The sequence below is a fragment of the Sturnira hondurensis genome, unplaced genomic scaffold (assembly GCF_014824575.4).
Source record: "Sturnira hondurensis isolate 20B ecotype Veracruz unplaced genomic scaffold, ASM1482457v3 Scaffold0018337, whole genome shotgun sequence".
NCBI lineage: Eukaryota > Metazoa > Chordata > Mammalia > Chiroptera > Phyllostomidae > Sturnira > Sturnira hondurensis.
The window spans coordinates 2017220-2040739 of record NW_028090968.1 but is presented as its reverse complement, the minus strand read 5'-3'; the positions used below and the strand labels follow the sequence as shown (position 1 = coordinate 2040739).

The window sequence follows — 23520 nt, the reverse complement described above, 5'->3', positions numbered from 1 at the left end:
TACCACTGCCAAGTGAGCACCTTATCACATAGTAGGACCTGTACTAAGTACTTCACACTTCTGGGCTTGCCAGTCAGAAACTATCACCAATCCTCTAGCAGATGATAAGGTATGAAGACAGCACCTCACAAAGGAATATAAATTCTCCAAGATGCTCTTGCAGAAGTCTGAACACAGTAAGGTTGATCTTCCCATTGCCACCAAAGAAAGCCTCTCTACTGAACGCCCCTTTCCGTTCCAGGGTCCAGACATCTATCTCTTCTTGGCAATAAGCAAATGTGCAGTGGCCTGAATATCTACATTCCTCCTCAGCAGCTACATCTATAAAGACAGAGGATCAAAAGTCATTTACAACATGGCCCATTGGTTTTTCAAAGCCAATGAATATTAAACATGTTTAGGGCATCATCCGAATTTTTATAACAATACATGGAGAGCATGAAATGGTGATACCTATGTTACTAGCCAGAGATGGTATTAACTCTTAAGAAAAAAAAACCAAGCACCACAAGTATAAAAAATTTTTTTCCAGACAGGGGAAAAAAACCCTTGATCTAAGTTTTAAAAATCATTAAAACACATTCAAGTTTGTTCAGATAAAGTGGCTTAACAAAATAAAAATACTAAGTTCTTGACAAAGCAGCTTAAAGAACAGTATTTTTGAAGCCTTAGTTCAGTGTTCCGCTTTGGTACAGACATAGGCACAGCACGTAACAGTCTGAGACAGTCTCTGTTTCAAACCTAGTCAAAGTCCTGTTTCCATAAACAGCTACAAAATATACACCACATGAAAAGCTTAAAACCAAGATAAAAATCATATAAAAAATACTAATTTCTCAACTCAAGGAACTTACCATTAACTCTATCTATACATTTTTAGTAACAGTCATCCTAGAATCACTAAATTAAATGCAGCACATCATTTATCACATATGTAATGTATACTAACATAATTATAGAACATACCTTTACATATATAATAAGGTCCTTCATAATTTGTTTTTGTTGGTCTTGGGCGTATTTTTTTCCATGATTTATCTTCAACATTCTTTATCCTACCAATTAAAATATCTTTCTTACATTTATGATCTATATTAGCAAGGTAAGTGAAATCCATTAACTTAGAGCCTGAAAAAGATATAAAAAGGATTGCTCATATGCACAAAAGTATCATTTCATTTTACAGGCACATTTACAGGCAGATGTGAGCAGACTGATTACGAAACTCCTACCAAAATCTCATTCTCATAACCCCAAATGTAAACAAGCTACTAATTTTGCCTTTCACGTTGTTTGTTAGACAACACCAAGTTGTAGCCAACACCAGTTCTCCCAAATATACCTTTACTTTGACTTTAGGAGAGGATGCTGATGGCTTGTAAAGAATACTATTAAATATGCAACTAAGAAGAAAATGAATTGGGGAATAAACTATATTTCAGCTGGGAATAAATTCAGAATAACTAATTTAATTTAGGAGTAAAGATAAAAAACAAACCAACAGAAAGTACTTTAATTTCCATAAACATTGTATCATATACTAGTCTTATATTTTTGTCTAGTTTTTGCTCTATTTGAAAATAGCCAAGTTCTTCAACATACATTTAGAACTAAGCAATTTCATAAATATCTTAATAAGCTTTCAAAATCAGGTATCTTATTCCATTTGATTATTTAAATAAAGTTATATCAAATAAGAGAAGAGATTTAATTAGATTCCAAAGGCCCCAAATCAATAACTGTGGCTTGTTTAGAAAAAATTCAAACAGGGACTGAAAAAGTCACAATAGCTGCTGTTTGCCACATATATTTGCAAATTCCTAAGAACTCTCAGGTTACTAGTTCAATACTGTCTGCTGCTTTGTATTGATCCTGACCTGATTTTACAAAACAGATCTGGCAAGCTTGTCTCAATTCATGAGTTCCTTCAAGGGGATGTCTTGGGGTGACTGATGAAGGTGGTTTTGTAACTGCACTTCCAAAAAAGTTTCCAAAGTCATTCCTAGGGTGACTTGAAATTCCCAGGAAACTCTCTGAAGCAAACAAACTTCCTGGTCCATTCATCTGCAAGGAGAATAAAAAAACAAAAAACAGCCAACAAATACTGATTGCACTATAACTAAAGCAGGAAATAAATTCTTCTGAAAAAATAAGACATTCTTCACAGACTGAACTTTTCCTGTCTTTGGGTCTCTACGCCCCTCCCCGACTTTTCTGACCCTCCATGAGTTCTTCAATGTAATAGGTAATTGCTGTTTCAAAGCAAACACATTTTACATTCCCTGCTCTTATACAGTTGACCCCTGAACAACATGGGAATTACAGGGCTGACCCCCACGCAGTCAGAAATCTGCACATAACTCTTGACTCCCCAAAGACTTCAAATGTCCAGCAGTATCCTCAGGGGACTGGTTCCAGGACCCCCGTGAATGCCAAAACCTGAGAATGTTCAAGCTGCTATCTAAAATGGCACAGGTGCATGCAATCAGCCCTCCACATCCGCAGGCTCCCAACCTCAGATCAGAAACAGTACAGGTATTTATTGAAAAAAAATACACATACAACTGGACCCTCACAGTTCAAACCCATGTGGTTCAAGGGTCAGCTGTATTTCCTGGTGCTGTTTATTCTGTGCTAAAGCCTCTTAAACACTGTCTGCAACAGTGATTAATCCGATGTGGCAGATCCAGTCTCAAACACAGAGTGTTTACTGCTGGATGTTCCAGAAGAGTCTTATTCTAACACTACTTCCCACGGCACACACAAAATTTCAGGGAGGATATCATAGTCACTCAAATAACTCAATTACTTAAGTAAAAGACCTATTTTCAAATTAACTGATGTATTTACAAAAGAGGAAGTGGCACTTACAAGTAAAAGGGAAGAATTACTGTTGTTAAGCGATGTTCCCTCTCTAGAAGTTGAGGTGGACAGATCTAAAATAATAAAAAAACTTCAACAGACCTTTTCATTCTAATCATGTAATAAGAACATCAGGGCTTAGTGGCTGACTACGGGTCCCCACGCTACTTTCCATCCCGACTCCTAGGAGCTTTCTTGCTCACAACTGACACTCAAAGAAAGAGAGTCCTGGAGGTTTTCCTTTCCTCTAGAAACCAAGGACATCAAAAAACCCTTAGACAGAAAAAAATCTAAATAAAAATCCATCTGCAGAGATAGAAGCTAAGGCAGGGCCTACCAAGTGAGACTATTAAAAAATAGACTAAGAAAATAATTCACATCCAATGGGAAAAGAGCCTCTCCTTTTGAAAATATGAAGCAAGAATTCACCGTAACATTAAGAAAATTAGTAAGGTTCAATTACTTTCTTCTTCTTAATTTACCACTCAGTTATTTTCTCCTTCCCATTCTGTCTCCCACAAAGTTTAGTTTCTTCCGTTGTCAATGTTTAAATCAATTACTTTGATTTTCGTCCCTTTAACCATGCAAAAAGGCTTCAGACTCCTGCCGGCTACAGAGACAGGAGTCATTATCAAAAACTCATCAATTCCTGTTAAAACTGAGGCTTGGCTTCCTGAGCACAATGGGTGTGGCCTAAAGTAGATCTAATTATCATCCCTGAACACTGATCTTAAATTAGTTTTAAATAAGTATTTGCTCATTTCAGAATTTAAAAGGCTAACCTGTCTGTAAGACCATTTAAGGTGGGGAACACCTTTCTTGGAGAAAATGTTGAAAGTCATTTCACCCCCTGAAAGAACAGACACCCCAGCTTAACAAACTATCCTATTTAACACAACACCATCACCAACAACGCCATGTATATTCCTACCCTCCTTTGCTTCTTGATCTCCGGAATGGTACATTTAAGTCAAGGTGAATTTAAAATGAAAAGCTTCGGTTTTATATTTTCAGCTACAATGAAAATAATTCAAGTACCAAATTTCTAGAGTTAGTTAAATAACTGCCAACCATAAATTGTCATTTTTAGAAAATGCACTGCAATGGCTCAAATGGTTTACACAAATGGCTCAATTCTTACCTCGTTTGGATTCGCTCATTGAAAATGAATTTAAAGAAGAACAGAAATCTTCTTCTAAGGATGAGGTCAAAGGTGGATACAACTCTGAGAAGGAGGGTGGAGGGCCATACCTCGCACCAATGGGCAAGGTGCCCAACAGAGATGCCGAAAAGGGTATGGCAGGGGTGACACTGAGTGTCGGAAGGGGTCCTCTGACTAAACCTGATGGCTAGAAAAAAAAAGATTTGATGACAATCCACGAAACTCAGGTCCTAGCTGGCTGAGCAGCTTTTAACATTAACATACAAAAACAAATCATTACACTAAGTATATATGTTACATAACAAAGTTGAAATCAAAATCAAGACTTAGTAGAGGAGACTAAGCTATAGAGTTTATTTCTTTTCAAGCCTACATTTTATAAACAACAGAGTGAGAAGTACTTTATCTATAACATTTATTTTTTCTTACATATCAAATGCCTATTTGCCCTTTCTATATGTGTGATTTCAAGAGGAGTTGAAGAAAAATTGGCTAATTACTAGATAGTATGCTTCTTTTTTATTTCAAAAATGACCAAATTAGCCAGTTACTACCAAAGAAAGACAAAACTAATTTTCAACATAAGGAACCCAACGTTCAGCCTATAGGCAATACTGAAAATATCTAACAGGTTATACTGCTTTTTTTAAAAAAAATTACGCTTGCCTTCAGAAAAAGCAATGCTAAACTTTACCATAACAGTTTCATTAGTTTCAGGTGCAGAATCAAGGAGGTCATCTATTTCATCTCCAAGGACCATATCTCCATCGTCTAAAAAAGCTTCCGGCATGGAGAAGGGGATCTTCCCTCCATTTGCCAGCACTGTGGATGGCAGAGGGCTCTCTTCCACTTGCAGTGGCAAAACAGAAGTTAAGGGCATAACCGGAACTGAGGCCAGCTCACTTCCAACTTGGTGAGAAAAACTGGATGCAGGTACAGAAACACCAGGAACTGCTTCTTGCCTTGGAGTTAATAAATCTGTAACATGGATAGAAATGTACTCCTTCTCAGTATACGTACATAATAGTAATGTTAATAAACAAAAATAGTGAAAATAAAGAACTAAGTGAGAACATGAAAGCGATTATAAAAACAATAGAACAAAAACAATTTAAGTAAAAGAGTAAAAGTAATTCTACAAATAATTTGTTTTACCCAAGAATAGATATATTCATTTCAGAAAACATCTGTTTCTCTCTCGAAATGCATGGGCCCCTTTGGGCAGAACCGTCGATGGTGGTGAGGCCACAGCAGGCCTTCAGCGACTGCTTACTGACACGAGCGTTCTCAGTCACGTGCTGGCACACCCACAAGCACAAAGGTGGTTTTCAAAATTATTATTGCTTCTATACTAATAACCGCACAGTAATCTTACTTGACAACAGTAATATATATAATGTCTAAAACTGGTACTTTCCAGATTAAGATGACATGGAAAAACATACCTGGCTCGATATCTTCCACAGAACAGTTCAAAGCCTAGAAAGTAAACCAAATAAAGATCATAGTATTTTCAGGATTCTAAACTATAAAACAATCTGTAAAACTCACTGGAAGAAACCAATGCAGATTTTCACAGAAATGTGACTCCCTCCCAATTGAGATCCATGACGTAAATGGAGGACATAAATGTTTCTCATGTGTGGTGTTAAACGGCGCTGGTCTGTCAGTACCACCCCTCGTTTCCCATGGACCAGTGGTTCTCAAAGGACCAGCAGCACCACTTCCAGAGTGGCTCGTTCATTAGCTCGTCCACAGCGGCCATTAGCTCCCTAACAGCTCCAAGGTGGCTTACTTTTGAAAAAACCACTTGTTAATTGTGTTTATCCCAGTGACTCCCAAAGTCAGTATATGGCCTTAAACCACTTTTTCTAACAAAACCTAACATCTCTGAAAACCCTGTAAAATGCTCCATTGAACTTCAGGAAACGCTGGTTAAGAATAAAAGATACAGTCAAGCTGTCTGTTCTCCTTTTACAGGACAGGAAGCTCTGGTCAATTATGTGTTTGAAAAATAAAAAAATCTCAAAAATAAACACAAACTATAAATATTAAAAGCAAAACTGCTAGCATGTCTATCTTTTCTTCCTTTTTAAATTATGATTCTCACAGAAGTAATAACTTTACCTTGGTGGCCCCATCCACAGGAACTGATTTTAATGACAGCTGAAAGGAAACAAAGATTCAAACTAAAAAACAGAACTGCCTCCAAATTACAAAATAAAATGGAAACACCTGATGGAGAGAATGCCGACTTACCTCGGCTCTAACATATGCTTTTCTTACTTTGAATCCCAATTTCTGAGCTAGTTCTTGAGTTAGTTTTATTACATGTTCATCCTGAAACAAGTGACAATATCCAATTAATGGAGAGTTATATTTACGAACTGTGAATAGGCAAAACTTTTGCCTATATAATTTACATATGTTATATATAACTCTAAGTTATAACTTATATTCTGTCAAGATACTTGCTTCATAAGCAGTCCCAAGTGAAGCAAGTTGGTGGCTGGCTGTAAAACTCTTTAAATGCCATAATCCACAAGGAAGTAATAAAATGGCCATGATGTAAACAAATGAACAAAAATATACATCCCATACCTGAGGCACTGCTAAGGAGCATTTTGCTACTGCATCATAAGCCTCTTTGTATCTTCTCAAATCGCTTAGAGCCTTCGATTTCCGATACAGAGCTTTGCAGTTACTGGCATTTAAACTGAGGACTTTATCACAGTCTTCTACAATTTTATCAAGGAATCCCTAGTGTGTAAGATCAAATAAAGTTAGCAGTCAAACAATTCATTTCTTGCACTGATGTCTTCCTGTAAATGCAAACGCATAAGACCCCAGGCTATTGCCCTCTTAAATGCAAAGTTAGCAGTATCTTTTTTCTTAAAATTACTTGCATTATGAAATTTGGAATACACGGAAGGAGAAAGAATATCATAAATACCCATGTGCCCACCACCCAGATATGATAAATGTTAACATCTAGACATTAAGGCCTCAGATCTTCAAGAAACAAAACTTTCTAGACATCGCGGATGCCTGCAGGTATCACTCTCCTGTCCTGTTCTTCTCCCATCTGCAGTTACCCTTTGGTGGGTCTTATTAAAATGCCAAATAGAAACATAAATTCCAAATAGCTACATGATGAGAAAGGAACACATTTTGTAAAAACCAAAATAAATTATCAATGAATGCTCATTAACAAAAAACTAGGTAACAACATGGGTACCTTTCTTATTTTCATGGCTGTTTACTGAATGTCCATAGTGAAAATTATAGGCACATCAAAATATTAATTTTTAAGTGTAGATGTGTGAAAGGTTGTGTTAATTGTTTTGAAGGCTACTTTTTGTGCTAAAAAAAGGCTCCTAAGAGGACTGAATCTTGACTAAGAAGTGAATTATCAACACAAATATCTGACAGACACATCACCTCTGAATACTTCTATTTTGTCTCCCTAGGTTGTTTTGTTCGTTTTTTTAAATAAATGCCACCCCATCCAAAGCCATACTCAAGAAGGAATCTCTAAGGATCATTAGCTAAGAAACAAATTACTTTTAAAATCCCTAAACATTTGTCCAAAGCTGATTTTTTGAAAGTTTCAGGCAACTCTAAAAGCAGTTAATATCTGTATTTAAAACTGAAATTAACTCTGGCTGGTGTGGCTGTGGATTGAGTGCCGGCCTGCAAACCAAAGGGTCACCAGTTCGATTCCCAGTCAGGGCACGTGCCTTGCCCTGCAGGCCAAGTATCCAGTAGGGGGCATGTGAGAGGCAACCACACTTTGATCTTTCTCTCCCCCTCTTTCTCTCTCCCTTTCCATCTCTCTAAAAATAAAATAAATAAAATCTTTTTTAAAAATCTGTCTTAAAAAAACTGAAATTTGAAAATTGACTTATTAATGTACTATGTTGAAACACTGTTTCAAAAGACACAACTCACCATATTAGAATAGCAAGCAATACGATTTATATATAGTTTTTCAATGATTTCTTTAGGGATTAAAATTTCTTCAGACTTTGCATAATCAGCTATATTCAAAGCTTCCGTGTACTGGCTTATTGAGCTGTTCCAATCACGTTCTCGATAAACATCATTTCCTTCATTAAAAAGATTTCTCACAAGAGCATGTAAGTATACCTAAAAAAAGAAAGTTACCACCTGAAACTATTTAAGGAACAAGTTAGAGTATAAATAAATCTTAATTTTTGCACCTAAAATTCCAGAGGAAATAATTTGACAGAGTCACGAGCACTGTTGTTAAATTGTGAAACTGGGCCCAATCACTGAAGTCCCGGTGCAGGTTTCACCCTGCTTGCTTTTTCAGGAGACATTTTTAAGTATTAAGAAAAATGCAGCAAAAGCACCCTGTAAGTAATTGCCCACATCTCCAACTCTGTGCTAGGGACAAATTCCTATAAGTGGAAATTCTAGGTCAAATAGAACGAGGATTTTAAGGCTTTTGACCAGTATTTCTAAACTACCTTCCGAAAGGGCAATACCAAGGAACACTTCTGGTGGTTCCCTTCAGGGCCCCCCCACCAATGCTGGGGAGCACGTGTGCCCTGTGCATCTGCACCTAAAATCTCTACCAACTCTGGGTGGAAAATGGCTCCCTTTCTTATTTTGTGCCTTTGATTAGCAGCGATGCTGAACTTGCTCACATTTTTATGGACCATTTGTATGTCTTATTTAATGACCTGTTTACTCAGGTCACTTACTGCTTTAGAGGAGGATGTGAAACCTTTTTCTTATTAAGTATGCATAATATGTAGGTATGTAGAAAAGTTTTTAAGATTCCTTATCCATTTCTCTCACTGCTTTAGTATTTTAGAAGTCCTTTGTTATCACACGACCAATAAATACTCAAGTCTTCTGTCTCCTTTCATGAATTCAGGTCAAAGCTAAAAAAAGTAGTGAAGAAAACTGGACAAATCAATCTTTAACAACTGAGGTGACTTGTGACATGCCATTGAACCTCTTTGGACCTTAATTCCAATTTAAATGTAAGGATTGTAAAATCAATTATCAAATGAATAGATTATTCCAGGTGATTTATAGCCATAATACTTTGTGATTCTACATCTGTTTGGAGAGAAGAAGGAAAGGAAGAGGGAGGAAGAGGGAGGAAGAGGGAGGAAGAGGGAGGGAGAGGAAGGGAGAGGAACGGAGAGGAAGGGAGAGGAACGGAGAGGAAGGGAGAGGAACGGAGAGGAAGGGAGAGGAACGGAGAGGAAGGGAGAGACAGACAAAGAAGTGACAAGTAGAAGCACCAAAACCCTCAGAGACACAAAACCACAGGTGAACTAATTGGAGAGACAAGGACCTATATTCCAAGACCCAGTACTGAGCTCTCCCTGTAACTAGCAGATTCATCACTGGCTCTTATTACTCAGTCACCCCTGACTATTGTTAGAACTTCTCCTAAATAAAAGCAGGAGAGTCTCTGCATGCTCCTTCTCAACATATTCTATCCCACTTATTGTTGATGAAATGAGAGGTAGGCTAAAACTAATTTTCAAGGGGCTCAAAAGATATATCAATTCAAAGCTANGGGAGGGAGAGGGAGGGAGAGGGAGGGAGAGGAAGGGAGAGACAGACAAAGAAGTGACAAGTAGAAGCACCAAAACCCTCAGACACAAAACCACAGGTGAACTAATTGGAGAGACAAGGACCTATATTCCAAGACCCAGTACTGAGCTCTCCCTGTAACTAGCAGATTCATCACTGGCTCTTATTACTCAGTCACCCCTGACTATTGTTAGAACTTCTCCTAAATAAAAGCAGGAGAGTCTCTGCATGCTCCTTCTCAACATATTCTATCCCACTTATTGTTGATGAAATGAGAGGTAGGCTAAAACTAATTTTCAAGGGGCTCAAAAGATATATCAATTCAAAGCTATGCTAACAGAAGAAAGAAAATATGGGACAACTGTCCAAGTATGTCGAAAAAGCCAATGTTATCCTATATATGAGGGTCAGCATACTTTCTCTATAAATGCCCACATACTAAATATTTCAGGCTTCGTGGGCCATATGGCCTCTTGTCCCAGCTACCACATCTTGTGAAAGCAGTCATTGATTATACATGAACAAATGTGTGTGGCTGTGTTCCAAAAACAAACAGTGGGCTAGATTTGGGCAACAAGGCCATAGTTTGCCAACCCTTGCTATATATTTAGTCCACAAGCTACTGAAGAGCTTTCAAGCCGACCTTCCCAGAGTCATTACCGCATATTGTTCCTGTGTTCCTGGGTATGACAGCGGTGACCTAAGAAGAAACAAATTGATTTTAATTATCAGGCTCTTATCAGAATTTATTCATCCAGAAGGCATTTTAAGCATGAGGGTCTATTAGCTTACTGCTGGTTCAAGCACATTTTAAAGACCTACTTCTCCTCTACTACCATTATTCACATGTAACTGTAGTCATGAAAAAAACCTAAAATTATTCCTTTGTCTCTTCTTGACTGCGTACATTTTCTTTTCAAATCTACTGCTATGAAAAGGCCTAATTCTTCACATGCCCAAAATGTTTTAAAATAGTACAGAACCACTAATCCCATCTGATCCAATATCTACAGGATAAGGAGAAGACCATCTCCTTCCCAGGAAGAACAGAGAGGACGTCTTCATGGACACATCCACCCAAGTCACAACTGTCTGGTCACTGACATGCCTTACAAGGTCAGTTAGAGACTGAGCTTCTCAAGAGAAACATTTGATCACAAAAGCCTTATGTTTTGACAGATGTTCATTTTCATTCATCAGAACTGTTCTCACAAGATTAGGTTCAAATTCTTCAGTCTAACATTCTCGGGATCCTAAAAGATCTTGGCCCAGAAATCAGTGACAGTATGATCCACTTTGGAAAACAAAGAAATCAAATGTACAAAAGCAAAAACTATTTCTGGAACAAAATAACAATTTCTAACCCAAATTAATGGGACTTATGATATATAACTAAAGATTTCTTAATCTGTACAAAATGTACAGCCATATAAAAAAGTTAGGCCCTGACTGTGTGACTCAGTTGACTAGACCATCATCCCATGCACCAAAAAGGTTGTGGGTTCAGTTTCCAGTCAGGGTGCATGCCTGGGTTGCTAGTTAGAGCCTTATCAGGGTGCGTGCAGGGAGGGGGGAGGGGGGCAGCCAATCCATGTTTCTCTCTCTCTCTTCCCAGTCCGCCCACGGGTCTCCCCTAAGGTCAGTGAACATATTTAAAAAAAATTTTTTTTAATTTAGTAGGGGATGAGAACACAGGTATTCATTAAGTTCTTACTGTATAAACTGTAGCCCTTCCTTAATGTTCTGCTGCCTTTTTCTTCTCTCCTCGGACACACTGGACATGTTACCCCACACATTCACTTTCTAAGTGAGCAACCTGAAAAGAAAGAACACACAAAATTACATCAGGCAGCCCGGCTGCAAGACCTCAGCTGAAACCCCCATCATTTGAGGTCTTGTCACGTAATTTGTTGTGGACATGTCCATCTATGCTGACTAGACTTTTGGGCCCCCGAAGCCAAGAACCGTCTCTGAGTTATCTGTGTGGTCCCACTGTCCAGCTCACACAGCATCACACCATAACATCTTCATATTTCTTTAGGTTAAACAGCCACACAGATTTTGAAGGCTCCTCCAAAATAATCTCCATGAAAAAGCCACTTCTCTCCTCCCCACTTCTGTCCTTGCCTCCAGCTTCAGGTTCTGTCGCTTCCCTTCCCACTGGTACACGTAGGCTGCCACTAGAACAGTCCAGCCTTGTTTTGCTTCTGGATGCTCTCCAGAAGTGAAAGGTTTCACATCCGCTTGCCTCCAAGGGAGGCTGACTTCCTTGTGAGCACACTCTAAACCTTTAAACTTATTTTGTTACAAAAACTTCTACAATAATCCTTGTTGACATAACTGATAAAATAAATGCTCTAAATAAATTTACTTCAACTGAATTTTCTGGAAGGCTAAAAGTTTGCCTTCCGTGTAACATTGGCAAATGTCAACATGTGTCATTGTGGTTGGTATCTAACCCCACTAATAGTAGGCAGTTCCCAGCAAGTTAAAGGAGGACCACAGAAACGAGATCTGTGATAAGAGGGCATCTCCCAATGTCCTAAACTAGGGTTTCTCAAGCTCAGCAGCTGGGGATAGATATGGGCCGCCCTGTGCACTGCAGGATGTTAGCAGCATCCCTGGTCTCCACCCACAAGATGCCAGTAGCAGCGCCTCCCCCACCCTTTTTGATAACCAAAACCATCCCCATGGTGTTTAAGGTCGCCCGGAGGGGCGGGGAGGGAGGGAGAGGGTGAGGCACATCACCCTGGGATGAGAACCACTGAGATCTAAGCCTAAGAACACATCTTACCACATAAACCATGTATTTGGACCCATGTGACACCCAGGTTTCAAATACATAGCTGAAGTTTTTTAGTTTCATTACTGCTTACCACTGTAGTTTTATCTTTAAGTCTACTTTTTCAAAGTGTAGAGATGAGGATGAAAGTCAGAATGCCCCAAAGGCTGACAACTGGTACAATTTTTATTTTTTGTCTTTAAAAAACTGTCAGGTCTAAATATTTCAATCTCATACTTAAAAGTTGGTACTTAACTGAAGTGTTCACATGTGAAAGAATATGACATCTGGAATTTGCTTTAAAATGCTCCAGCAAATAAAAAGGGGGTTGGTGTGGTGGCAAAACAGCAGAACACTGACAACCAGGGAGAGTACAAGGCTTTTTTCAAACAGGCTCTCTAGTTTGTAAGTTTGAACTTTTCCAAAATGAAAAGTTTAAAAAGCCTGTTACATTGAAGTAAAATGTCATTATTTCTGAAATTTGTGTCTAAGATAATCTGGCCTAAAAAGGATGAATAGGCAGAAATGAAACAAGGGGGCCAAAAATACAGGTAACTGTCCCTGCTGGACAATGGGGTTGAATGTGGGGGTTAGTTCTACCCTCCTACCGGTACAGGTCTGACCGTTTCCATGATAAAAAAAATTAATTCATACTTGTATGTACAAAGTTATTTAAGGAGGCACTGTTTGTAAGAGAATTAAGACTGCAACTTAACTCAATATCTTTCAAAAAGGAAACGGGAATAGATGGTGCTGGGGGGAAAAAAAGAGGCAAGGGCCAACCCCCACAATATGGCTTGGTTTTCCGTTTGTTTCTTTGTTAAAAAAAATGGAATCCACATAAAATCACAGAAAACTATAGCAGTGCAGGAATAGGTGGAACACTGAATTCCATTAAAGCATTTTTTGAATTACATCTGGAAAAATAAAGTATTTAAAAAAGCGTCTATGTAGCCTCTGAACCCTTCCTTGGAAAGATGACTTTAGGGACCACCAAGGTTTTTTTCTCCTATTTTATTTAAAGCGGGGCCAACTCAGAGTCAGAACTTGAGAGCTCAAAGGCACCCAGACAGAATAGCACTTGTGGTTCACAGCCGTCAAGCCCAAAGGACTGGGACAAAAGCAAAGACACCAAAGCAAAGAACGGTTGCTCCCTCTCTTCAGTGAAGAGCATACCTTTCTCCCCACCTCTATCCAGCCCAGGTGGTTTACTCAAAAAGTAAACCTGTTGGCTAACAAGGGACTCTTGGGTAATTCCCCAGAAAGTGCAGGAAAACCTTGAACCTGGACTTCTTAGGGACAAAGGGTAGGTGAAAAAGAGCTGACAACTCAAATAATGAGTAAGAGGGAATCAGATGCTGACTCTTAATAGCATGAAATATATGCCTCCTTTAATGTTTAAAGGTTTAGGAGCATAATAGTGGGTGATACTTAAACATATAACAGAACATTACATGTTCTGTAACTTTTCCCCAAAATTTTATTATGAATATTTTTACACTCAGTAAAGTTAAAAAAAATTTTCACAATGCATACAATATACCTACCTACAAGGTACCTGCATTACACAATTAATATTTTTATATGATTTTATTCATTTTTAGAGAGATGGGAGGGAAGAAAGGAGAGAGTCATCAATGTGAGAGAGACATCGATCAACTGCCTCTTGCATGTGCCCCAGCCAGGGACCAAACCCACAACCCAGGCATGTGTCCTGACCAGGAACCAAACCGTCACCCTTCCCTTGTGGAACCACACCCAGTCAACTGAGCTATGCTGGCCAGGGCTACAATTAGTGTTTTTGCTATACTGCTCACATCTGCTGTCTTTATCCATCTGCCCATCCTTTCATCAATCCACATTATTTTGGTAAACTGCAAAATGAGTTATATTTAATTCATCAATTACAATTCACCACTACATATCCTAGAGTTCAACATTTGTTTCGGTTTCTTATTGTAAAATGCACCAATTTTAAGGACAGTTTTGACACTCATGCAGCCCAGACCCCAATCATGATACAGACCATTATTTCATAATCACTCTTCTTGCCCCTTCCAAGGCCCATCCCCTGCCCCACCCCCGACCCCAGGCAACCAATGGTCTGATTTTTTTTCAACACATACCAGTTTTACTTGTGAAATAAGCCTCCCCACCTCCCATTCTGGAAGAAAAAGATCTATGCTTTACACACCATTTTATTTTTTGGATCAAGTTAAAATCTGTCTTCAATTTTAAAGTAAGAAAGAATTTGATAAAGTTAATCCACGGCTACTTTTCTTTTTCAGACTCAGCAGCACATGACAGGTGTCTACTTCCTTCCTGAAACTGGGATTCCACCTCCAGCTGACCTCTAAATGTGAGAGCCCTGGGGCTACATCAGGGCTCTCCCCTCAGGGCCCTCCCACACTGCCCAGGTGTTAAAGATCCTCATCTAAGGCCCCCACACTCCGAAATTCACCCCCAGGCAGAGCTGGATACCCTCTACTGATGTGACAGTCATATCTGGATGTCCCACAGACATCACAACCTGTTTTAAAAGTAGTATTGCCCTGGCTGGTGTAGCTCAGCAGACTGAGCTCGGGCCTGCGAATCACACGATCGACGTTCAATTCCCAGTCAGGGCACATGCCTGGGTTGCAGGCCAGTACCCAGCAGGGGACTCATGAAAGGCAACCATACATTGATGTTTCTCTCCTCTCCTTCCCTTCCTCTCTAAAGATAAATAAATAAAATCTTTAAAAAAATAAAAAAATAAAAGTAGTATTTTAATATTATGACAATGAAAGGTCTCCTCCGGACCCTGTCACTCAACCACCCATTTGCCCTTCCCAAGGGCAATCGACTGTTGTCACCAAGTCTCTCCTGTGACCTGACAGAGACGGTCTGTGGAACAATACTGAATCCTGATTATGGTGGCGGTTACGGGACTCTATCTGTGCACACACACGAGTGCACATCAGAACTGGTGAGGACCAAGTGAGGTCTGCATTGGTTAATGGTACTAAACCAATGTCGACTTCCCAGCTTTCATATCACACTCGTTATATAAGATGGCACCACTGAAGGAAGCAGACAAAGGGCTCACTTTTGCAATTTCTTGGGAGTCTATAATTATTTCAAAACAAAAGTTAAAAATAGCCCATGCATTATGTTATTTTTCTTATACCTGCTGGGGCTCCTAACATGCTCTGCACCTTGCTTTTTTCACAGAGTACCTAACTTAGAAGGTAATTCCATATCAGTACCTACAAAGCTGCTTTATCTGTAACAGCAGTGTAGCCTGCTCCAGAATATGGTTGGAACATAACTTCACCAGGTCCCTAGTGATAGGCATTTTGGTTGTTTCCAATCTTGAACATTCACCAGACACACAGGACATTTCACATATGTGTATCCTTAAATTTTTTCTCTAAGGTAAAGGGTGTACATATTTTGTATGTATTTTGGGTGTCTTTATTTTGGTAGCTATTGCCAAGTTACACCAAATGACCCTACCTAGAAACAGTGCTTGAGGGTGGCTACTTCACAGCTTCACCAGAAATTGGCAAATGTTCCCATCTTTGTCAACCAGGAGGTGAGAAACAGTGGGATGTGTGGTGAGAGTTGTTCTGTCTTTTCACCATCAGTGAGGCTGACCGCCTTTCCCTATTTAAGAGCCACCTGCACTTCCTTTTCTGTGAATTTTGTTTGCTCAGATCCTTTGCCATCTTTCTTCCAGGATGAGCTTTTATTATTTATGGAAGCTCTTTATATGTGGAGGCAAGTAGTATTGTGTGATATTACTATTATTTTCCCCAAGTTGATACCAATCTTTTGACTTGGATTATCATACTTACTGAAGTTATATTTTTAAGTAGCTGAATTTAGCAGTATTTTCTTTTATGGCTTCTGGATTTTGACATACTCAGAACCTGAGATTATAAAATAATTATCCTGGTTTTCTTCTAGTACTTGTATTCTTTCATTAAACATATATATATATTTTTTAAAAAATCAATCCACCAGTTCATGGAAGGAGTGATACAGACACAGACAGTCTGCCCCGCACAAATAGCTACCCAGTTGCCCAAACTTCATTTACAAAAAGATCCTCTATTCTACAACAATACATTCAAGGCCACCTTTATTATATAAGAAATTCTGGGTCTGTTTGTGGCTTTTATTCAGCATGTCTACTTGAATGGCTCTAATCCTCTACCCTCCTCTCAATCCTAACCCTTTGCCCAATCTTAACCTTGTCAGTAATGAAACTGCCTTCTGACCAGCAGCTCCAACCAGAAACCTGGCATTATACTCTTCTTTCACATTCCACAAACAAAAAATCCACTGACAAAGCCTGTCAGAGACACCATCAAAATAGGTGCAGGGCATCCCAAATCTGGCCACTCACAACCTCCTTGACTGAGTCACACTGTCTCATCTGAATGTCCCAAATGTCACAAACATCCTCTTTCCTCAGCCTCTGTTGTCAACTCTAGGCCTCTCCACTGCCCCTCCCCCATTCATTTCCCACACTAAACTAAAAGGAATGCTCTTTTAAAAACAGAAATTGGTTATTACAGTCATGCCTAAAATCCTGCAAGGGCTTGCCTAAGCACTTAGAAGAAAACCTACATTCCTGACCTTGACCTACCAGATCTGGGAGGGACTAACCTCTCAACACTTTCTTCACGCCACCCTCACCCAGACTGACTTACTCAGCTCCTATCAGGCTGGCCTTCAGTATGTTCCTAAAATGAAGGCTCTGTGCTTCTGGGCCATTGTGCTTGCTGTTCCCTCTGCCCATAACACACTTCCCAGGTCTGCAGAGCTCGCTCCTATTCATCTGGGAGTCTTGGCTTAAATGTCACTTTTAAAGGCCTCCCCTTACCACCCTAAACTGTCACCACATCCCACTGTGGCCACATTATTCACTTATCTTGCCTTTCTTAGTGCTGACTGTATTCACAATAGCTGGGACCAGGTCAATGAATACTTGAATGGAAGAATAAATGCAAAGTTGAGGCCCCAGAGTTAAAACCTGGTAAAAACTGCTCACAAAAAGGCAAGCTCTAGAAAGGGGGGTGCCTGCGAGGAAATGACTGGACAGAAGCTGAGCTCGCTATTGCCATAGGCAATTCTGCTCCCAATCTTGTAGAGAAACAAGTTGGGGAGTAAATCAACTAGAGACAGAGATGAAAAACCTGAAACCATAAGACTCCTGAAGCAGTGCAGTGGTGACAGCAAGCCAGACCCACCTGCTTCTCTTTAAATGAAAGGGAAACGGTGTGTGAGAGGGAGACCTGGAAAGCTTTCAACAGTACATTTAAAGCAAGAAATTCAACTATATATGAATTTCATTAAATTAACTAAACTCCTGCAAGCTGGAACACCATCTTTCTGGAACCAGCTGACTTTAAAATTGTTACTCATTCGAAAGTTTCATGTAAGAACAAAAAGCACCTGGATCTTCATTATAATTCCTTTAAGTATTTACTCAGGCCTGTTAGGTAAAACTCATTAGACTGAAGTCTAGTACAACGTACAGAGCTGGTAACTGGACAACATATCCATTCCCACAAAACCTTGGCCTTCCATGATAACTTTAAAAAGTACCTTTCATTTACAGAAGACACCAAGGTAAGTGAAGTATGACTGCAGCAAGTGGCACAGACAGAAATCCTAGCTAACCCTTGTGCATGCCGAGCACGCTACTAAGTGCTTTACATGTGCTACGTCATTTAATCCTCATACTAACCTTAAAATGGATCCTATGAGGAAACTGAAGTGACACAAGCAGTCTGGGATAACACAACTACCAAGTGACAGCCAGAGTTCAGAGCCAGTCCAAGCCTGAACACACCTACCACACTCTTGCAACGTAAGAGCCAGTGCCACTGGAGGCGGAGGAGTGTGTCTGAATTGGCATTGGGCTGGGCTCTCAAAGACTGTACAGCTCGGACAGACAGGTGGATACTTGAAACCCACCGAAGAGGAAACAAAATAAATATATGCCCGAACACAGTGTCATACATGTTCAAGGGACATAATTTAAAGCAATTTAGACAAAGCAGGGGATTTGCACAGGAATGCAGTGGACACAGTGAGTCCACTCCAAGGAAAATTTTTACATGGAAATTGGCTTTGCCATTACCATAATGTATTTAGATACAAGGAAGAATATTATAGGGCCTTATTTACAAGATGTTCTAATACAGGACCAGAGAAAGTGCCCCACGGAACATGGAACTGTGCTTGTATTTTTGCCTTAAAAGGTATTCCTAAATTTCAAGTGAAAATTGTAATTACCAGTCTGCATCAGACCCAAGCCTCTGTGTAACAGGATAAACAAGCAAGCAAACAAATAAAAAGTAGTCATTTGCTCACTCTGGTTACACTTACAAAAAAGCATATGGATACAAAATAACCCTCCTGACTACAAACCCAGGCAATGAAACATCATTACAGATGGCCTGCCACTTTCTTGAAACTCTGTCTCTCCTACTGGATACTTTATGAGGCAATTTTTCCCTTTCACAGAAAAGGAAAAGGTGGTCACAGAAGCTGTGCTAAACAACATCAAAAAAGTAATTTCATATTTTTGCAACCCCCCAGACTTTCATTTTGAAATAGCTCTCAGATATATAAGACAACGGTCTCCTACAGTGCCCAGGCCTGCTAAGGCACAGGGCACATCTCACCCCGTATACCAATTCTGTGTGGGAGGAATCAACAAAAAAGTGAGGTCTTTAAGACACACAGTTTGCTGAGAGTCATGCATACTGTCAGTGACAGGCCCAGGGACTGCATATGAAGTCTTCCCAAAGGCCAATTAATATCTTGCACCAAATTCAGGAGGCTCTAAAATACAAAGGCTCTATTTTTACTATTATTATTATTGAAGTGGAAAAACTGCTGCCTCTCCAGTACTTGTTCCAGTACACGGTTCCTGAGGCTAAACAAGGTATGTGAAACTAATGAATATTAATTAACTAAACAACATTTTGCTAAACCGATCACAAAATTTAAAAAGCAAATTTCTTGTTGGGACAAAACCTCCTAAGGATAAGTAAGCTTGTTTCTTTACAGCAAAGAATATCACCTCACTTAATAAGTTAGTCATTGTGTGTCTGTCCGTCCCTCTCTGCCTCTCCAAATTAAAACATGTATTATCACAAGCATCAATTTTTAAACTGCTGGATTAACATTTTAATATTTCTCCCATGTACAAATATTTTCCAAACATTTTTTTCTTAGTTTAGAAATATCTCACACTTCAGAGAAAACAAATTTTACTTCCAATCCTAAAATTTTGGAGAAGTATTTTCATTAAAACAAAACACTTCAAGACAGAAACTAGAAAACAAGTTTCCACACATCACACTAATTCTAGAAAGCCCATTCTAGAGTGAGGCAACAGGATTCAGACATCTTTTGTTTCTACCTAGTACTTTACTGGAAAGCACAAAACCTTCCAGCAGCCGCTGTCACCAATCCTAGATCTGTGAGTCCATCCTCCTTATCTCCCCCGTACAGCATCGATTCAGCTCACCCAAACTGGCAGGTTTTAAAATAAAAAAAAATATATAGAATCGTGGTACAACACAGTTGACAGCCACCATTTTTATGGGCACAAGTGGACTCTATCTGAGGAATGAGAAGGTCAGAGCAGGGCGAGCCAGCCCCCAAGCAAAAGTCACAGTGATTTGGAGGAAGGCAGGAACTCTCCAGTTTATCTATGTGGCAGAGGCTCTGAGGATTAACATGCTCTCTCAGCAGAACACATGAAAACACTGAAAATATTCAGCCTCCATAACTCATGATTTGGTTCTGAGTTGAAACTTTTATGACTATTTCCAGACTCCAATACACAGCATACACAGCAAGAAAAATCTTCAAGAAAATTCTGTTCATTAACTTGAATTATTCTGCGTATTAGGACAAGATCTCATTATGCAATCAGCACAACAGTTCAATTCTGTTTCGGGAGAGAAGAAAAAGGCAGGGGGTTCCTGGAGCACCTATAGGAGAGGAGTCCACCTGCCACCAGAGAAGCAGGAAGGGACAGGATAAGCAAATGGTACAGGCTCCCAGCCACTCCTGCCCCCATTCACTGGCTCTGTCCCACAGAAATATAATGCAAGCCACATACCTAATTTTAAATTTTCAAGCAGCCACATTAACAAAAGTAAAAGGAAGCTGGTGACACGTTTAATATACTTTAGCTAACGCAATGTAGTCAAAATATTATCAACATGTATTATTTAAGCATGAAAATATTATACATGAGATGTTTTACTTTTTTCCCCCATAGTAAGTGTTTAAACTCAGGTGTGTTGTCTTTTTCACCAGAATTTGGTCCAGCCACATTGCAAGTGGCCACATTCCAGTCGCCACCTTCCTGGGCAGTGAAAGTCCAGTCCATGCAGCTCATTGCTCTTAAAATACCTAAGGCAGGTACCTTCTTTCACTCCTAATCATGACGGAACAGGAAAAAAAAACCAAAACCAACGACCGATAAAAGTCACCCAATCAGGGCGCAGGCGCAACTCTCTCGGGCCCAGCCAGCGCTTTTCAGCTTGACCACACCCCTGCAATGACCATCCCCGACAGGAAATTCACGTTAATGGCAACTGACAGGTCCTCGTTCCTTAAGGGTGGATTATAGATACCTAAAACGGGGCAGTTTCCGCATCCACAATAAAGACAAGAAGCCAGTAGTTGCGCCTCCTCAATGTGTGTGTCCCGCGCAAAAAAAAAAAAAGCTATTAACCCGAAATAACTAAACTACGCACTCGGCGTGCATTCTTCCCGCCCCTAAATCCAAGATACTGAACTAGGAGAACCGTGACCACCGGACTAGACACAAATAATGGGAAAAATTTTATTTTTGGTTAAATAACCAGAGAGGAGATACCTGGCGAACGGAAATGCATGCAGGCATGGGAATGAAGAGAGAAGCAGCCCTTTTCGCCCAGTTCCCGGGGCCGCGCCCCAGGCTGAGCGCCCCACCCGCCCCCAACGCCCCAATGAGAAGGGGAGGGGAGGGAACCCCAGGGACCCCGCACGCGCGCCTATATCCGCCCGGCAAGCCGTAGTCCGAGCGGGAGCGCGCCCCCGGACCTTCCCCACCGCGTAGTCCCTTTGTGGCGGGGCGCCCGCGGCCTCCGGCCGCCTCTGTGCTGCCTAGGGGCACCGTACGTGCCACCCCTCCCCCGCCCGGGTCCGTTACCGGCCGCGCGCGAGCACAAGGCGGCGGCGGGCGCGCGCTGGGCGGGGGCGTCGCGTGGGGGAGGGGCGGCGCTCGGGCTAAGCAGATGGTGGGGTTGCGGCCCCCCGGCGGTGCCCACTTACCTGTGGAAATGGGCGCGCCGGCCAGCGGGCGGGTAAGGCGGCAGCAGCACTCAGGGGAACGGGCGGCTGCAGCGGTGGTGGCAGTGGCTGCCCTGGCGCTTGCTCGCAGTTTCCCTCTGTGGTCAGTGGCGGGGACGGCTCCGCTGCGCCCTCGCAGCGCCCTCTGGCGGCGGGAGGCCGCGCGCGCCGCCCGGGAGACACCGCTATTGGCTGCGCCGGCGAACGTCCGTGCCTGGGTTCGGGGCCGGCGCCACGTCGGGCCCGGCGGGGACAGGGGACCCCCGACTGGCCCAGACGGTAGCGACCCTCGGCTCAGCCGATCGCGGGCGCGTCTCAGAATCGAGCCTGCGGTCATCCTCGGCCTGGACCACCGGACTGAGCCGATGAAGAGGACAGGTTGTGCCCAGGACACCCTAATACTGCTAACTGCTGGGGAGTGGATGCATCATTCAAATTCATATGCCACTTGTGCATTTTTTTCCAAGCCAGCGGCTCTGGGGTTAGAACTGCGTCTAGCGGGGAACTAACCCAGTTTCGGGTATCAGGGAGTCTTCCCGGAGAGACTATTTAGAAAGTACTATTTAGTGTTTCCTACTCTGTTAGTAACTCTGTGGAACCTCCAAACAACCATTATTGTCCCCCTTCCTACAGATGAGAGGGAGCATGGAGTTCAATGGCAGTTCTGGGATGGAGAGACAGCCTCCGACCCTGGGAAGGCCTGGCTCTCTGTCCTCCAAGTCCCACCCCAAATGCCACCTCTTCCACCTATATTTTCAACAGTCAGGTGGCCCTGGGGGCAAGACCCTCACTGTGCTCTGGGACTCAGCAGCGGGTAAGGCAGAGTCCCTGCCCCATGAATGGATGTGGAATGGGGGTGTGGACCAAAAGGACAGGAAGAAGACCAGCCTGGGCAGTGAAAACCAAAGCTACTAAAGCAGGGTGATGTAACAGTGATCAAAGGGCTGGAGGGGGAGGAGGAGATGGTGGGTGCAGAGAAGGCCTCTAAGAATAACAGCAGAGCTGAGACTGGAAATGTGCCCTAGCAGAGGGAAAAGCATATGCAAAGATCCTGAGGCTGGAGTTCGCTGTCTGGAGAACAGGAAAGGCCTATATGGCTGGTGCTTGCAAGGGGAGAAAGGTCTGGAAGGCAGAGAGGGACATGATTTGGAATTTGTAGTTTGTTCTGTGTGACATAGGAGTTACTCACTGACCAGTCTGAACTGGAAATACCTTGATCTGGTTTACAGTCTAGAAAGTTCTCTTGGGCTAGCTACTGTGTAGAGACTGAGCTGTGGGAAGCACTCCTCGGAGGAGCAGGGAGACTAAGCTAGGTGGCTCTTATAGTGGTCCAGGTGATGTAGGTTTACAAACCAGGTGCATCATTCTGCTTCGGCTGTTATGACAATACCAAAGACCTATCAGCTTAAGTAAACATTTATTTCCTCACAGTTCTGGAGGCTGGAAGTCCAAAATCAAGGTGTAGGCAGGGTTGGCTCCTGGTGACATCTCTCTCCTTGGCTTACAGATGGCCACCTTCTTACTGTGTCCTCACACTGTCTTTCTTCTTCTGTACGCAGCCATCTCTGGTGTCTCACTTCTTATAAGAAAAACCATCATAATGATTTTGGACCCCACCCTTATGACTTCATTTAACCTCAGGACTTCTAAAAAGGCCCTATCTGCAGATACAATCATATCAGAGGTTAGGGTTTCAACATAAGAACTCAAAGGGGACACAATTCAGTCCATTAACACTAGGGAAGTGGTGGGGCAAACACTCTTAGAGAGCTGATAGGTC

General features: G+C 41.4%; 1 protein-coding gene across 2 annotated transcripts in view; it reads right to left on the bottom strand.

Moving 5' to 3' along the window:
* ZC3H7A (zinc finger CCCH-type containing 7A) overlaps positions 1 to 21859 on the bottom strand; it is a 33072-nt gene extending 11213 nt beyond the window's left edge. Inside the window, exons 1-14 of one of the 2 annotated variants that reach the window (XM_037068989.1) lie at positions 21723 to 21859; positions 11319 to 11420; positions 10265 to 10304; positions 7976 to 8173; positions 6626 to 6784; positions 6284 to 6364; positions 6152 to 6190; positions 5470 to 5503; positions 4719 to 5002; positions 4004 to 4211; positions 2872 to 2936; positions 1878 to 2064; positions 967 to 1128; positions 125 to 321 (exon numbers count right to left, since the gene is read on the bottom strand). In XM_037068989.1, the coding sequence (XP_036924884.1) occupies positions 125 to 321; positions 967 to 1128; positions 1878 to 2064; positions 2872 to 2936; positions 4004 to 4211; positions 4719 to 5002; positions 5470 to 5503; positions 6152 to 6190; positions 6284 to 6364; positions 6626 to 6784; positions 7976 to 8173; positions 10265 to 10304; positions 11319 to 11386 (1722 nt within the window). In that variant the 5' untranslated portion in view covers positions 11387 to 11420; positions 21723 to 21859. Of the gene's footprint in view, positions 1 to 124; positions 322 to 966; positions 1129 to 1877; positions 2065 to 2871; positions 2937 to 4003; positions 4212 to 4718; positions 5003 to 5469; positions 5504 to 6151; positions 6191 to 6283; positions 6365 to 6625; positions 6785 to 7975; positions 8174 to 10264; positions 10305 to 11318; positions 11423 to 11542; positions 11747 to 21722 lie in introns of those variants that run through there. The other variant, XM_037068990.1, reaches the window with a different exon arrangement.
* Between the last annotated feature and the right edge of the window lie 1661 nt (positions 21860 to 23520).